The sequence below is a fragment of the Ptychodera flava genome, chromosome 9 (assembly GCF_041260155.1).
Source record: "Ptychodera flava strain L36383 chromosome 9, AS_Pfla_20210202, whole genome shotgun sequence".
Classification (NCBI taxonomy): domain Eukaryota; kingdom Metazoa; phylum Hemichordata; class Enteropneusta; family Ptychoderidae; genus Ptychodera; species Ptychodera flava.
In genome coordinates this window covers 21,221,117-21,237,935 of record NC_091936.1, presented here as the reverse complement: position 1 = coordinate 21,237,935, position 16,819 = coordinate 21,221,117, and the positions used below count along the sequence as shown (strand labels likewise).

Sequence of the window (16,819 nt, the reverse complement as noted above, 5' to 3'; positions counted from 1 at the left end):
GAGTTCTCATTAAATTAGTAAATATACCAAAATTAATGAAAAAGACGTTTCGGTACATAGAAACAGTTTACCCTCCATGCTGCAGAGGTACTAATCCTCACTGCATTGCCATGGTGTATCTGTCAAAGCATCATCTGTTCGACAGTGCATCTGAAGCTCAAAGGAGTCATCCCGCGAGTCACACCAGTGCGTACCTATGGTAATTCGCCAGAATAAAATTTGACATGTGTAGGGGTGGACCATTTGATTGGGGGACAAGCTGGAGGAAATCGATATGGCAATAATTTTTCAACCCATCCTGGCAGCATCCCCCCCCCCCCCCTCCAAGTTACCATGAAACAGATTTGTTGTCCAGGAGAGTCAAATTAATTTTTTGTCAACAAAAAGTATTTTAATACAGTATTTAGTTTTACTGTATAGTATTAAGTATGCTGTACTAAATTTGGAAATGGACTGGTGTTTAGAGTGTGGATTCAACAGACAGGCCTTCCAAAAACAGATCCTGACACCTCTTGATAAAATGTTACCTCTACCTATCTGAAATTTCCTGTAACTTTTTGTCTTTATTGTGAACAGTAATACTTGTTTTATTGTAGTTTAAATGGGCCGGGTTTGAGGCCATTAGGGACCGTTCAGTTTTACGGCCGGGGGGGGGGGCGGCAAAATCCAGGGGGGTCATCGTAATTTTGGAATCCGCAAAGGATGGGTCATCGCTTTTTCACTGGTTGGAAAGGGGGTCACCACATTTTCAAAAACATAATACCAACAATAAAGTTCACTTTATGCCATGGCCATGATCCGACGACCCTCTTTACCAGCGGGCCGCCTTCGGCGGCCCACTACAATAAATATACATTATGTATTACCCATGACCCTCTTAACGGGCAGACGCCTTTGGCGGCCCACTCCAATTAGGTTTACTTCATGCAATGGCCATGATCCGACCCTCTTTACTGGCAAGCCGCCTGCGGCGGCCCACTACAATAAATTGACTTTATGTAATACCCCACAGCAATCTTACTGTAAAATTCCCAATTGAAGCCGCGGCTTGTATTAGAAACATTTTTGAGGGACCCCTGGGATCACGCACTGAATAATGGTAATGGCCACGCGCCTTCAGCGGCCCTGTCCAGTAAAGTCTACTTTATGCAATAGCCATGATCGACCTTAATTACCGGCGGGCCACCTTTGGTGGCCTACCAGAATAAAGTTGACTTTACATAATGGCCCATGACCCTCTTAACCGGAGGGCTGCCTTTGGTGAACCAATCCAATAAAGTTTACTTTATACAATGTCCATGGACATGAGTTGTCTATGGAAATGAAGTTAAAAATTGCCTTACAGTCGTCCTAATTAACAGACGTTTCAATGGATGTGGCTGAGAAGTTTGTGCACTGGCATCTCTGCTACACGAATAAAGTGCGCTGCGTACCGGAGTTCAAATCCAAACCTAGACTCTCTCACAGCCCCTTCGTTCGCTACGCAGTTATGCGCCCTCAACGGTATTTCTAACAAGCGTGCTCACTGAGCCAGCCGTGTATAACGTAGCGGAACTTGGCGCCGGCTTGGCCGGCTCGCTGAGCTGAGCTTCGCTTGGCTCACCTTCTGAGGGCGGTATTATTGTCAGAGGTGAAGCAGGCGAGGGGCTGTGAGAGAGTCTAATCCAAACCATGCGGGTAAATTTGACATATGGGTTTTTGCTATTTTTCAGGGGGGGGGGGGGGTTCATCAATTTTTTTCGTCTGACAAAGGGGGGTCATCTTTTTTTCACAAAAAATGCAGGGGGGGTCTATATTTTTTTGAACACCGGCGACAAGATTTTGCCGGCCCCCCCCCCCCCCCAGGCTGTAAAAACTGAACGCTCCCTTAGTGGGACGGTCCCAGAACAAGGCCACCTAACAGTTAATCATAATTGGCTTTGACCTAGAAACAGCTTATGTTGTTCTTTTGAAATTCACTTTGCTGGTTCCTATCGATATTCACATTCAGATACTTCAACTTTTAAGTTACAAAATCACCTGTGTTGATTTTATGATAGCTTAGACTTTCAGGGCATAAACAATGTTTTGCAGAAAATAATTTTTTGATTGCTTGAAGTTTGAACTAAGGTTTTCAGATACCAAGCATTCAGAGAAATTTGCTGTTTTATAAAGCATATAAAGAAATTGTTAAAGAGAAGTTTTTTAAGGGGCAAAGTTGCCTTTTTACCTTTAGCTTTTTTAGGCTTAAAGAGAGTTTGTAATATGTTGCTGTGAGTTCAACAAAGTTCTAGATAGTGTGTATTTATTTTTCAAATATTTATTCCAAAACATGTGTAAAATGTTTTTGGGTTCAGCAAAGATTTGCTTTCATAATTAAAATTTATAGTTTATGTTTATTGGTAAGGATTTATGCATGCTATTGTACTTTCTTTGCCTTAAAAGTGTTCACCAGTGTTCTGCAATGTACAATGTTAGCTCTATTCAGAAGTGATGCTATGACACACAGTAATATATATGCTGCTTATTTTTAACCAGTCAGAGTGTTGAAAGTATTTACAGGTCATATCTTTTACAAATTCAACCATTGTTTAAAAACCAAATCAAAGTCAACATGTGTGACAGAAGACTGAAGTTAAAGCAATTACATGTGCCATGAATATCACAAAACAGAACTATTTACTGAGAATTGAGTTGCAGCAGGAAACTTATGCTTATGTCATTGGTCTTACTAGTACTTTCTTTGCAAAAAAAAATCGGTTCAAGAGAAAATGTTGAACTGTAACATACATATACGTTTAAAACTGATATTTGACAAACGTTGACAATGTGTTATGCGATACTTTGAAGTAATGCATTTATTAAACAACTTGCAAATAAACAGAATAAAAGTACACATCCATACATACTCAGGTTTCTGCTTGTACATTCCCACTGACCTATTCATGCCATAAATCCTATGCAGTAGATTAATTATCAACCAATTCATGAAAACTGGGCCATAATTAACTACTGTAGGTGGCAGCTCCAAGAGGCCACTGGAGACACAGTCTATAGTCTCAGGGTACATGGCAACAATTGTTTTACAGCCCTCCTTGACAAAATTTTATTTCCTGCCCAATTGGTGCACAAATTTACCCCCTACAAATGGCCAGCAAAATTTTTTTCCCCTCAGAAATCCTCCAGCTCCCCCACAATCAAAGGGTCAACCCCTTATTACTCAGTGTGATAGTAAGACCTGCATCAATGATACTATGCTCCAATGTTATCTGTAAGTCTGCTATCTCAAACATGAAGGCTATCAGGCAACAATTTTTTGCAAAAAAAGCAAACAAACAACAACAAAACAAAAACTTGGTCCATGAAGGCTACACATGTGAGTTTTATGAACAATAAAATCAGAATAAAATCACTCTATAGCATCTACAAATACAACTCGAGCTATAGGACAAATGCCTATGAAAAAGTGATTTTACTGAAAATTATAGACTTGCTTAAAGTCGGTGATTTTGTTAAATAACTAATGTTATTACATATAACTGTTACTTTTTATGTGATACGCTATGACAGGGATGATTATATTATGTATGACTGACCATAAGTTGTCTTCACAATCGAGCTGATAGACGCCTTGCCTAGACCCTATACGTCACTTACAGCCTCTGGAGTGGGGTCAGTGACATGGAGGCCGTAAGCGATGTATAGGGTCTCGGCAAAAAGATGCCTGACATCTGCTCATGGTCAAAGCATGTAGTTTGTGTATAATTTTGCACATAAAACCAGACTAAATGTTCAAAGACAGAGAACTGTTTTAGGTTCCGAACTTGATCATTCAACATACTACAATGACTTTGTCAAAGTATTGTTCAGTCATTTTGTATGTCTATGATATCATTTTAACTGCCATCATTTATCAGTTACAGATATCAATTTCTTGATATAATAAATAATTCAAACTGCAGCGTTTTTAGGGTAAAATGTTATCATAGGACTAAAAAGAATAACTTTATAGGGTAGTTGTTTCCTCTAAATGTTAAATATATTCAAAATAAGCGTATTTCGGGTGGTTATCTCTTTCTCATGCTCAAATATGACCCAGATTAAAAGTTCTCTCTTTTCGTATGAGAGCAAGATGAATATAACAAACATGATGACTGTAAGACAATTGCTTACTGGTGCTTATGGAATAACAAAGCATTACCTGGGGAGGCTTGTGCGAAAAATGCAAGGCTGATGATAATACTGAAAATAAGTGAGATTCTCAATCAAACACTTTATTATTAAAGTCTGTGACTTTTATGCACAACACATCCATCCATACTCTCAACCCTGTTCTTCATCCAAGGTACATGTACACGTTTTGTCAGTGTAAAAGAAATTCACAGAATAACTGACACCCCAGGAGTGAGAATTCAGATCAGTTTTGTCTTCACTGTGCACAGAGACATAACCATTATTCTTGACAAATTACTTCATGTCTAGTTTTAAATTTATTTGTCAGTTTATAGGAGTGCAGTACATCACAGTCTGGGTTGATTGAAAGGCCAAATTCGTGAACTTTTCAACATTTCATATGTTCAGGGGAAGCATGCCACAAAGCTCTAGTGGAAACAAAGAACAATAATACTTTAAAAAATAGAGCTGCAGAGGGTGACTGTAAGATTTGCTGGCAAAGAGGATTCAATACAAACATTTACTATTGCACTATCTGTTTTATTTAACATCATTTAAATTCAGGCTCCATTAGATAATACATGTAGCTACTTTTACATGCTTTCTCACACGTCAGAAATAGCATATAATGCAGTGAAACCTGTCAATATCTATTCATGGGGCAGACAACTTTATATTGGGTACAAAATCACAAAAACCAATGTTCACCATTTTATAATCATGTTATTTGTCTAATTCCGTCAGCATTTGGACAGAATTTGGGCTGCCTACAGAGTGTAAAAAGAAAAATTGTCATTGCTAAGAAGGTTTACACCCCTAGCTGAGCTGAGATTTACAGATTGGTCTTACAAAGAAACGTTAATAAATGAACCAATCGCGCACAAACGTTTGCAAGACCACTGATAGAAGTCTGAGATTTTACCAAGTTACATAATCTATGGGATACTGATAATATAAAGATAGATATATTGAAGGTCTTATTCAGAATATTAAATTATTCACACAATAAACAATATTCCAAATCATAACTAAAAATAAAACATCATGATAGAATGCTAAGACAACAAAATCAACACAGCAACTGAAATACAAAGTATCAAAAGTTATCTTTTGCTTTAACTCATGCAGTCAATTCAAAATTCTGTATGAAACTTGCAAAACTGTAAATGAAAACTGTTACAATGATGAATCAGCTCTGATACAATGGTCTACTTTACTCAATAAGCTCAAGGAAACATGGTTACTTCACTGTTACTCAATTCCAACTACTGTAGGGTATTCTCATGACATGAAATGTCACTAAATGTCACTGTGCTACCAGCAAAGGCAATACATTTTGATCATACAAATTTCATAAAAAGATGCATATAAAAAAATTTGAAAGTTTTCCATGAATGAACTTGCATGGCACAAAAGTGTTTCTGAAACTGACCACGGGGAAAATCCAGTACAACGTCACATCAGCAACAAACAAACAAAATGGTTGAGATACAAAAGAAAGCTTGTCTTAAAGAAAGTTTGCCTTGGATGTCAGAGTCCAAATGATATGCAGGTGCTTGTAAACAGGATCTCTAATTTTTTTTTTAACAGAATGAAGCTATTTCTTGCCTGCATGGACTAAATAAAGTTTTGAATATTTCCTTAAAGAATTTTAGTAGAGATGCCATTCAACACTACTACCTTACAGATTTATCAGTGTACAGGTTCTAATGAAATCGTCAAAATCTGTTTCTGACACATTCTGGGCAGAACACTATGTATGTATGTGTATGTGTAAATGTAAGAACAAAAATTCTTATAAGTTTGCATAGAGTCAATTATTCATAAAAAAGAATATTTTGAATTATATCAGCTTTCAACAACAAGGCAAAAACATATCCAATACACGATTGGGGAAGTTTTATATGGTACCGATGTCATCTTGACACTGCATCTGTCACGTTACATCTGTCATATGCTAATTATTTACTGTTGAATTATGAATGCTAAAGTCAGTGAGTGGAAAGGCATTTGTTACAGTAAATATTCACACACACAGTGGCAAGATTTAACTTTTTATATCAGGCAAATGTCACAACATTTTTGGCAATTTAGTGAATGGAGATGAGAGTCACTCCATGACATAAAGAGTAGAAGTACCGGTACAACAAACTTTCATTTGTGTACTGAAATGTCAGACTAGTTCTACCTAAAGTAAATATGATACAAGGGACAAAACACACACTTTTTCCATCTTTGGGAAACCTCTTAACAAAATTTCTATCGGGCAGTTTCTGGTTGATAGCTTGGGAAATATCGGTCAAGGTATTTCTGGAACACAGAATATTCCAATCTTGAGCAAAAAGGCTGCTTATATTCATGTACATCAGATGTGTAAAATATTGCCTCTATCATCCTCATCACAGTGTGTAGGTAGGGATACATGGACACAACCAAAATCAATCTGAAATATTTTTCACAGAGGCAGCTGAGTTGTGGGGTTATGCAAAATGTAATTGCAATCTCTGCCATGAGTTTTTCCGTTGACCACAAAGCCATTCTTTGATGCTTTGGTTAACCTTACAATCCATGCTTGTACAATGCAATGGGCTAATTTTGTGACAACATCATTAAAGTCTCCACTGAGACAAATTAGCCTTGCAAAAATGACTGTTTCAAGTTAGCTGGCCAACTCAATTTTATGCCCCTAACCCTTTCAGGCTTTCAAAAATAAAGTGTGAATTTTAATTTTGCAATCTTATCATTGTCCCCACCCCAACCCCTCATCCCTATTATTTCTGTCAAAGTGATCATAAACATACAAAGTAAAAATATAATTCACAGGCCAATCATATCTTTTCAAACTCAAATACAGGAAACTCACATTTTTATTCTGGTGTCAGTGCAATAGCTCTGTTTTGCCTAAAGGAACTTAAAATAGGAGTTGCAGGGTATGAGTGAAATGACAATAACATCAATTATATTCAGTTAATCAGGGACTTGAGACAGACCTTTCATGGACGTAAAATGACCTTGACACTGCCTTCTCTGTGAAAGCAACACAAAATAAAATGCAATATGACTCCCTAATTTTACACTACAATACCACTATGCATAAGCTAAATGCTAATTTTTACCCAAACCACCACTATATATTAGATTTAATTTATAAAACATCTTTCTATTACCTTTATAATAAATAATTCATTTACTATTTTCCTATTCTATAACTCACACATTTAATTCTAAACATTTCTAAGGTTATCAATCTCATACAAATGCAAATTAAGGATTTCCTCCATCTCTGATCATTTCCTTGAAAACCACCTGACACAAGGAACACAATTTGCTGTCTACGGCATCTATTGAAAATTTATGGTTATCCTGATCGGTGATCGCTGTAGCACCATTGATTTGATATGAGAGTATCAAGAAAACTTGAGGTCCTTTATTCCAAGTTTGTCTCACCATGCACGATATGTGAAGTCAATCATAGCATAACTACCGGTACACAGCTACAGAAACTTCTATGATGAGGACATTCACGTTAAATGACACTTGGAGATCCTATTTCTTTCAAACAAACTAAAAAAGAATTTTGAAAATAGATCATTTCAGTGCAAACACTGGCCACACATTTTTATCAAACAACAACGACATGTTTTTCTTCAGTATATACCATCATACAACTTTGGTAAGATAAATACTTCAATCTCACTATTTAAGTACACATTATCTGGACTGCTACTCTAACTACAGATATACTGTAACATGATCACAGATCTTTAAACTAGCTGAAATTTTCCAGGGACAGGAATTCTGAGAAAACAGAAAGCTTGTCTGAAGCCAAAGATTTGTCTTGGAGAATTCAGAAATCATGCAACGATTTCCTGATTGTGACATCATACACTCAATATTGCAAAAATAATATATACTTGCTTCTTATACTAGGTCTCTCATAAAAATGACGCATTAGTGCAGTTTCTTTAAGCCCATAGGATCCCACCATGCAGCTAGATGATATTGACAAGTGCACTGTTCAGGACTGTGCACACACGAGAAATTAGAGAGAAATTGACATTTTCTGACATGTACGTGTGTACTACTCTGTAAATTTTTGAAAACAATTTTGAATTTTGATAAACATTTGAAGGTGAAAAAAAGGTGATGCAGCTAATCCAAATCAAAAAGTGAGAATAAGAAATACACCCTTGGTTTGGCCTGATAGGTTAACTACCGACGTGGTTGCAGAAGGAGTGATACTGTCTCATAGCAGAGGTACAGGCAGCCCACCCTCCAAGTGGAAGCAGATTGTACTGATAAATTATTATGCTTTTGCATTACCATAATGCAGCACATAAAAACATTGAATATTAAGTGCAGTTACTGAAGCACCATTTATCATGGAGACTGATCAATTTTTTATGAAATGAAAGATATGTACGAACTGTTCTGTAAACTTGTAAATACTTGCGGTACTTGTCTTTAACTAGCTGAGATATGGAAATTACCCTGTTAAAACTATATGTAAACTTCAAACCATGCTGTTTTCTCTTTGTCAAAATAACTTCTACACTGAGATGGATTGTACCAAATTTCTGTAGTGATGCAATACTAAAAAGTTTCTTACACATACTGCAACGGAAACCATTCTCACTCTTAGAGAATTTCTTCGGTGCATGATTGCACTGTCTACAATTCAATATGACAAATTACTACAAGGTGTACATTTTGAGTCGAAGAAATATGACATTCCCTCCCTTCAGTCATTCAAATCAATGGAAGATAATATCAAAGATATACTGTTGGCACATTTTGTCTTCTAGAAGCACACATAGTTGTTACGATTCAAAAACATGAAAAGTGCATGACTGTGAATTTCACTTCAAAATATGTAAAGTACTACTCTATGGAACACTTTCCTGCAAGCTGCCTTCATCAAAGGACTGCGACTATCAAAGGACATGGGCAACTCTTTGTTTATCCCATGAGAGAATCCTATATGACACTTTTCATAATTCAAAATGGCTGGCTTTATCAAATTTCTCTGTGAAATAACATGATTGCTAGTGTTTGCCTGCAAAAACATTTTGCCACAGCACTCTTAACACTGAGAACACTCTGAGTTGAAATAAGTGTACTTAAATGGTTGAAGTCACTGCTATTTCAAAGTCACTACTTCTGCTCACGGCAGGTGTTTAAACAGATTCTACATTGCACGGAAACTGTTTACAAGGCTATTTTTTATCATTTTTCATACCAATACACGTTTTTTTTCCAAATCTTGGCGTGTAACGACTATGGTGGATAGACATACCCTACAAACCACAAATAAATTAAAAAGCACACAAGAAACATGCATGAAACGGCTTTATATGAAATTTGCAGGGAGATTTTGGAAGGTAGACTGCATGAGTGAGTTGTCATAATGTATATCCCCATGCAGAGATGTAGCAAAGGTAGAACAAAAATTAATAACTACAGTATTTCATCCACTTTTTTCATCAGGAATTACCAGTTACCTGTTAGTAGTCACATTTCATTACTACTTTCAGGTGTGCGGATGTTATGGTTTCACATTAGGACTCGGCCTCACTGACGGAATCTTGAATTGGTTCCAGCAATTTCATGGATATGACACGGAACGGCTTGGTGCGCACAAGTCTCTTGTTGAAGGGGCAAGTGTTGAGGTGTTCTGCTATTGCCGGGAAGTCGTCAAATCCCCACGTATTCACGGGCGAAAACGATGTACTGAATTGCCATACCTGGGAAACAAAGAAGCATTGATATACAGATATTTTTCAACTTAAACTGAGATTATTTGCCGTCTTAATTATTTTTGGTATATGCCTGGTAATAAAATCTAAATATCAATGTTTTTTGTAACTTGCTCTTTGAAAACCACATTCTAACTATAACAAGTTTTATCAAAGCTACATGGGTGTAAAGTTAGTGATACATGCTAGATACTGGATTTAAATGTGAGATATTGTGTATTTGAAGAAAAGCAAGTCAGTGCACCAAAGTATGCGAGACATCAAAACTAACTAAAGGCTGATCCTATATGTGCAACGTATTGTGCATATGAAGCAAAAGCGACAAAGTAATGGTAATTTGTTGCTTTGATCCTCTCTTTGTGATGAGGTTGACTTGAACCAGCATACAGCACTGAAAGTTTGTTGACCAGAACAATTTTATCAATGTTATCAATACCAGGCCACAGAGTACATATGAATACTGCATGTCTTGACTATCTATATGCAAAATGAATTTTTATTTTTTCTGATCCAAAATAATTGTCAGGAAATGGGTGATTAAGCACACATATTTTGTTATGTGTGGACTGGTTGCCTAGTTTATCTGGGTTGAATATCAACAAAAGAATGTCCAATGTGACCTTTGTTACAAAACTATCTCAGCATTGACTTCATGAAATGTTCCGTAGAGAGCAATGAATTAGGTCTACCTGATAAGCTATCTGCCATGAATACACTTCTCCATACTTCCTTCGTCGCCAGTGCTGTATCACGATTCCCCTCTCTTCAAGCAGAGCGCAGCATACTTCTCTCATCAAGCGCGAGGTCATGGAGAGATTACACAGGCTGAAACTATCCAAGTATTTGGCAATGTGCAGCAACAGTTCAAATGGCAAGCTGCTCACTAAATCCATGCTTTTCTTTGCAGATGTTTGCTCATCTGTGTTGCCACTCGAAGCTCTGTCTCCAGCAGTCTTCTCATGAGGTGCTGTAGTTCCTGCGTATGGACAATCAACTTTCACACTACTAGGTTGGTCGGGCTTGATGCCGAAGCTAGCCAGAGTTTTGTCATGGACAACATGAGCACCTTTACAGCCTGGGTAGAGTCGACGCTGAGAAAATGTACATCCATATATTGCTAGTGGGCATCGCTGTTCAATCCAGCCATTCAAGCCACCGTGGATTTCGCTATGGACATTCTGAAAGTGGTGTGGGAATTCATCACGACGGAACTCCTGGGCGCAGAGAAAGGTGTACATGGATTTTGGCTTGGGTTGATAACGGGTGATGGCTTCCATGGTCAGATCTAGACCCAGTGTTTCGTTCAGTGACAATGGTGGCAGCGGTGGGACTGGGGGCTCGGTAAATGAAGGTGGTGGGTTAGCTACAATGGTGTTTGAATGGTCTCCAGCTGGCGCTGCTGACACATCACTCACCACTGAGTCAGTAGCAAAGATGGGTGTGTCCAGGTCACTGCTTGAATCTGAACACGGTGTCTCTCGGCTCTTGTTGGTTTCACTATTTGATGGTTCTTCTGCAAGATGATCAGTTGTGTTTGAAGGAGTACGATGTTCCTGTAACAAAACGCATGTTGAAGGATTAACACAAGTACACTGTATGGTGTCTGTCTATTATTATGATAGAATAGAAACACTGTTTAGACATTTGCAACCATATGTACGAGTTTTTTTGTTGCTTGACTTGTGATACAACAATTTATCATCGATTGCTTGCACTAGGGTTACTTTATTTTGTTCTTGTTTTATGTGTACACTTGAACTGTATTTAAGCAACAGATTCATTTGTTTCCACAAACAAAACACATGTTCATTTGAAGTCAAACCAGCAAGAACACTATAATAGGGCAAACCAAAAACTGTTACAAATCAGTATTTATACGGTATGTACTGTATGTATATGACAACCTATGACATGACTGTTACAGTTCAGAATGTTTGGCACTCAAATATACGATAACTTACATGTAAATGGGCCTCCTTGGTATCTGAGTGATCATGGTTGCACATAGCATTATCAGCATGGCAATGGTCAGCAGTGCTTTTCTCTTCTGTCAGCTTGCCCCTTTCCATGGCTTCTCGTTTTTCAGCTTCCGCTTTCTTCCTGGCTTCAATAACATGTGGAGGATCAGGTATGGCTGCCAACTTGGCACGCCATTTTCTACAGTGGGCGCACTCTATGTTTAGGTCCTGAGGGCCAACTGCAAGGTAGCTGTGGGCTGGCTTGGGTTTAGGTTCCACTGTGACATGGCGCAGTCCGACGGACGAAATCAAGCCTTGTGGAGGAGGTTCAGTTCGCAGGATCACATTCTCTTTCCACTTTTCACTTCCAAATATGTTTTCAGCTGACATGGTGTAATTGCCATCTATTTCATTGCCATTACCAGCAGAATAAAAATCTCCGTTGGCACTAGCACCAGCACCACTGCTAATATGGGCGTGACTGTTACCATTGGTTACAATATTCAAAGCAGCTGATAGAGTTTCTGTAGTTCTCTGCGTAGCTTTGTAGAGTTCATTGCATATACTTGATTGCAAACCAGCAGGGCCCTTACTGTAAGCATCGCCATCACCCACATGCTCGTGAGAATGGTGCATGATGGGAACAGGCGGGTACCTCTGCGTCAATGTGTTTTTCAGAGCCTTGCGGATCTGTTTGGAAGCCTTTAGGGATTCGTTGAGCATCCTCTGATCTCGCAGAGCAAGGGCGATGTCCAGCTGCTCCGGCACAATGATGGGATTGGACTGCTTGAACGGGACGTGAGACTGCCGCTCACTTGAACACACCGGCCATCGGTTCCACTCCATGGTACAGTGGATGACACTGGCAGGACACACAGACAGATGCTTCGCGAGTTGCGACCTTGTAATCATCAATGGGCAACCATAGACGGCATTAATACAGTTTACCTTCTTGTTGGGGCACCAGAGTTTATGCTCCTCTAATTTGCAACTATGAAATCTAGTCCCACATTCATACTCACACGGCACCATGACACAGGCAAAGTTCTCAGCGGGCTTGACATTGCATCGCAATTTCACACAGCTGTCACAGTGGGAGTGAGGTAAATCTGTGAATGCTTCCATGGCTGAAAATACATAAAGATTATGGAAGTCATACAGCAGTACATTTTGGTCATGTAACTTTGTCAATTATCCCAAAGCAGGTACTTGACTTAAAATTTATATTGTTTGGGTTTAACAAATCAAATTTACACACATATACTATCATTAAAGTATTATGGGTATAGCATACACAAATTAACAAGATTTATCTAGAGTTTATATAAGAGAAATCACATATGCAAACAAAGACAGCTACTACTTTTTATCAAAACCTGATCCATGGGCTGGTATAAATGAAGTGAATTATCTCTTTCTTGTGCAGAACAATTCCAGCTACATTGTACCATATATAAAAATGGTCAACAGTGACAAACAATGATGATTTTCTAATGATGCTTAGCTATGACTGATTCCTTTATTACCAAAGCAAGCAATATGGCCAATGGCTTTGGAGAAAATGTTACTTTAAATTTTAAAACAAAATGAAACAATCAACCATAAAACCAATGCTTATTGACTTTAAAATCACTCCTTAAGAAATATTCATTTAAGTTTCCTATAAATACATTACGTTTGTAATTGCATACTTACCCTGTCACACAAGGTCATTACAGTTGTATGCTAACATGTATGCATGTTGTATGCACTCAAGTACATGCATGTAAAATTATTGCTTAATTTCACCCCTGAAACATAATATCATTTTTGCTGAATGCTACTTGTCATCCATGACCTTTAATCTTTTAGTCACATGTACAGAGTACATACATTCACACCAGGGTGTTGATAGGAATCAGACCAAAGACATCCACCAAGCTATCTTTAGAGTTGCAATACTAGCATATATGTGGATAACAGGCCTTAATGCCTTGACTTATAGTTACACTTTTCTCACAAAATATGCTAAAATGTTAAATTCAATATATAAACACCTAGGTGGTACGAATTGTATAGGTTGAAAATTACATATTTAATACATGAATGTACTTTTGAACACCATATGAGGGACAAAAGTTTCTTTCTTTGGTTTCAAATATTATTTGAGTTTTGCTTGTACCAGAATGTGATATACTATTACTGAAACATTTCCATCACAGCAAGACAAAATTTTACAAAAAATCAGATAACGACCAGCAGCACCCATTACGTTGTTCTGGGGTAAGATTTTTGCGATCCTTTTTTCCAAACAATAAGTTCAGTCGTCTGGAAAGCTAGAAGCATATTTCATTCTACCTATGATCTCAAGATTCATTTCACAATGCACATTTGAATCATGGCCCATCAAAGTGCTTCTGATAATGGCTTTACACAGTAGTGTCTAGTGTTTATAGGCAAAGTATGTGTATCTTCATTCGGTTCCCAGACACTTCGCACCAAACCACTTAGCACCATACCATCTCGTCCCATACCATTTCGCACCAAAACCACTTCGCACCAAAAAACAACCTCGTACCAAAACCACTTCGCCCCAAAAGTCATGTCCCCCAAACCACTTTGCCCGAAACTTATCGCTAACTGGTAAAGCTGAAAATAACCACCTTCCTGTCATCCTGGGACTACAATCTTGAAAATGTACGCATTTCGCGAAATTGACATCGTGCAATTCCGCGCACGGCACCTGAGTTGTAGCATTTGCGTGTTTCTTTTTTCTTATTCTATCGTTTATGGTTTCATGCAACAATAAATGGTTCGTGGTAGCCAAAATGTCCTATACATTAATGCTTCCAAGTTGTAGGTAAAAACAACCTTATGATACGTCGTAACATCGTTGTTTCAGGACGAGTTGACTGTACTATACTTTGGGCGAAGTGGTTTTAGTACGATGTGGTACTTGGGACGAAGTGGGGTTGGGCGAAGTAGTACTTGGGACGAGGTGGTTTTGGTACGAAGTTGTGTGGGGCGAACTGGTTTTGGTGCGAAGTGTCTGGACCCCCTTCATTCATTCTACACTAGATTATCCATTACGTACATACGTCATCTGCAGACACACCAAAAAAGAGTTAATAGTCACTGCTTGTATATCAACATTGGTTTATACATGCACTGGCATTATTTCAAGAATTTCAATAATGCTCCGCGTTAAAATTTCTACTCCTTTTCTGTCTGTTGTTGAGGATGACAGCTACACCAAAGTTTCTTTCAGGGCATGCAGTTGTCAAGTAAACATAACCAATGGTAAACCTACAGTTCCCCTATCATTTTACTTCGGTTCACAAGTAAAATGTGAAAAGATCAATGAGATCATAGTGTTGGAACGCTGAAATGTGACCAAGATTCCAAAAGTATTCGACACTCAGGGGAAAAAATGACCATAATGTACAGCCCTAGCCATATTGGTAAGAAGGGCTATTTTTCATAACTTTTCAGAGTGGTGGGTATTGGTTTACAGGGTCGAGTTCATTGATTTATAAGTGATACACTAATTATCATACCATTAAATTAATGCTATTGATTCACCCGATTTTATTTTTCTGGACAATCTGCACTGAAGAGAATTTATTTCTCTGTTGATTCCGATGTGAGTTTCAAAATATAAAGCATTAGTATTATTTGCCACTAAGTTACAGTAAATATTTGATGGTTATTTGTCTAGAATCTAGCTATCAATTTATGGGTCTTCAAAACATACAATTTGTTTGCAAAACAACTATAAATCGATCATTAGGGTCTAAAATAGGTGGTCGCTGATTATCTAGCTTCATCAAACCACTTAATTACTACTTTTGATGTTTTCACATACCGGTACTTTGCAATTTCTTGTTACAAAATGTCACATAAAAGAGATTTGACAAAGTGTCCAGTTTATTTGGGAATCACTAATCATTTCAAACGGTATTGTATAAGGATGATTCTGATGACTACAGCATCTCTCTGTTACATGTATGTGGGTGCGTGCATTCAATGGTAGGGCCTTCCTTCTTGTCCTCTGTCGTCACTTAAAGTTCCCTTTTCACATTTACATTTGGCATTTCTTTCTTTTCCATTTGATTTTTGCATTTAAAAAATCTATTTTTCTTCAATATTTACAATGAGTAACTCATAATGGTTCGTAAACAAAGGCACTAACTAGTCTAATGAAAGGATTGTTGATTAGCTGCTAAGCATATCAAAAAAACATTTTGGAAAATGAAGATATTAATTTTGAAAAGCACCTATTGAAAAATAGAACTTCATTCTTAATTGCCACAGACAGTCTGATAGACTACTACTGGCACTGCATGTAAAAATCACATGAGTAACATGATAAACCACAAAGTTTACATTTAAAGCAAGAAAAATACATAAAAACTTATATATATATTATATATATATATATATATATATATATATATATATATATATATATATATGTTCCCCTTCAAGTTTTGATAAATTCTTTGTTAAAGTGAGTACAATACAATAAACAGTGTTTACTATTGCTCAACCATGTATATGGCCATCAAACTTAGTTTGATACACTGTAGCGGATTGCTAAGATGTCGTTAACAAGAATCCGGCGATAAAAATAGCCTCAGAAACGTATGTAATGTTTATGGAAAGAATCTGGAAACGTCACTACTATCGGGAGTTGATTCCTAATATAGCCACTGTCTCCGTGCATTTGTGTCGACTGCAGGACCATTGTCATTCATGCTTTGTTTAAAATCTGACCAAAATGCCCACGGCCCATCATTGAGGTCGAAATAAACTATATACAGAACTAGTCCGAGTAAATTTTACACTCGGCTTACCTTTCTGACGAAGGTTATGGTTGTCCGACGCTCTAGAAACTTTCCGGGTGAGTCGCAGATTGCGTTCGCTCGTCTGTTCTCTCCTTGTGTGTATCTTTTATCCTCTGTGACCCTTGTG

The 16,819-nt window shown here is 37.7% G+C and overlaps 1 protein-coding gene across 1 annotated transcript; it reads right to left on the bottom strand.

Annotated features, from left to right (window-relative positions):
• Positions 1-4,671: 4,671 nt before the first annotated feature.
• On the bottom strand, positions 4,672-16,819 carry LOC139140320 (F-box only protein 30-like). The gene is made up of 4 exons (XM_070709478.1): positions 16,702-16,819; positions 11,870-12,993; positions 10,598-11,461; positions 4,672-9,896 (listed from the first exon to the last, which is right to left on the bottom strand). Exons 2-4 carry the CDS (start codon positions 12,989-12,991, stop codon positions 9,711-9,713), a joined length of 2,172 nt encoding a protein of 723 aa, XP_070565579.1. The 5' UTR covers positions 12,992-12,993; positions 16,702-16,819; the 3' UTR covers positions 4,672-9,710.

Coding starts and splice junctions, on each gene's coding strand:
- LOC139140320 (XM_070709478.1), bottom strand. CDS start 12,991: ATGGAAGCATTCACAGATTTACCTCACTCCCACTGTGACAGCTGTGTG. Junction 11,462..11,869: donor CCAAGGAGGCCCATTTACAT/GTAAGTTATCGT, acceptor GTTTTGTTACAG/GAACATCGTACTCCTTCAAA. Junction 9,897..10,597: donor CATGGCAGATAGCTTATCAG/GTAGACCTAATT, acceptor TTTGTTTCCCAG/GTATGGCAATTCAGTACATC.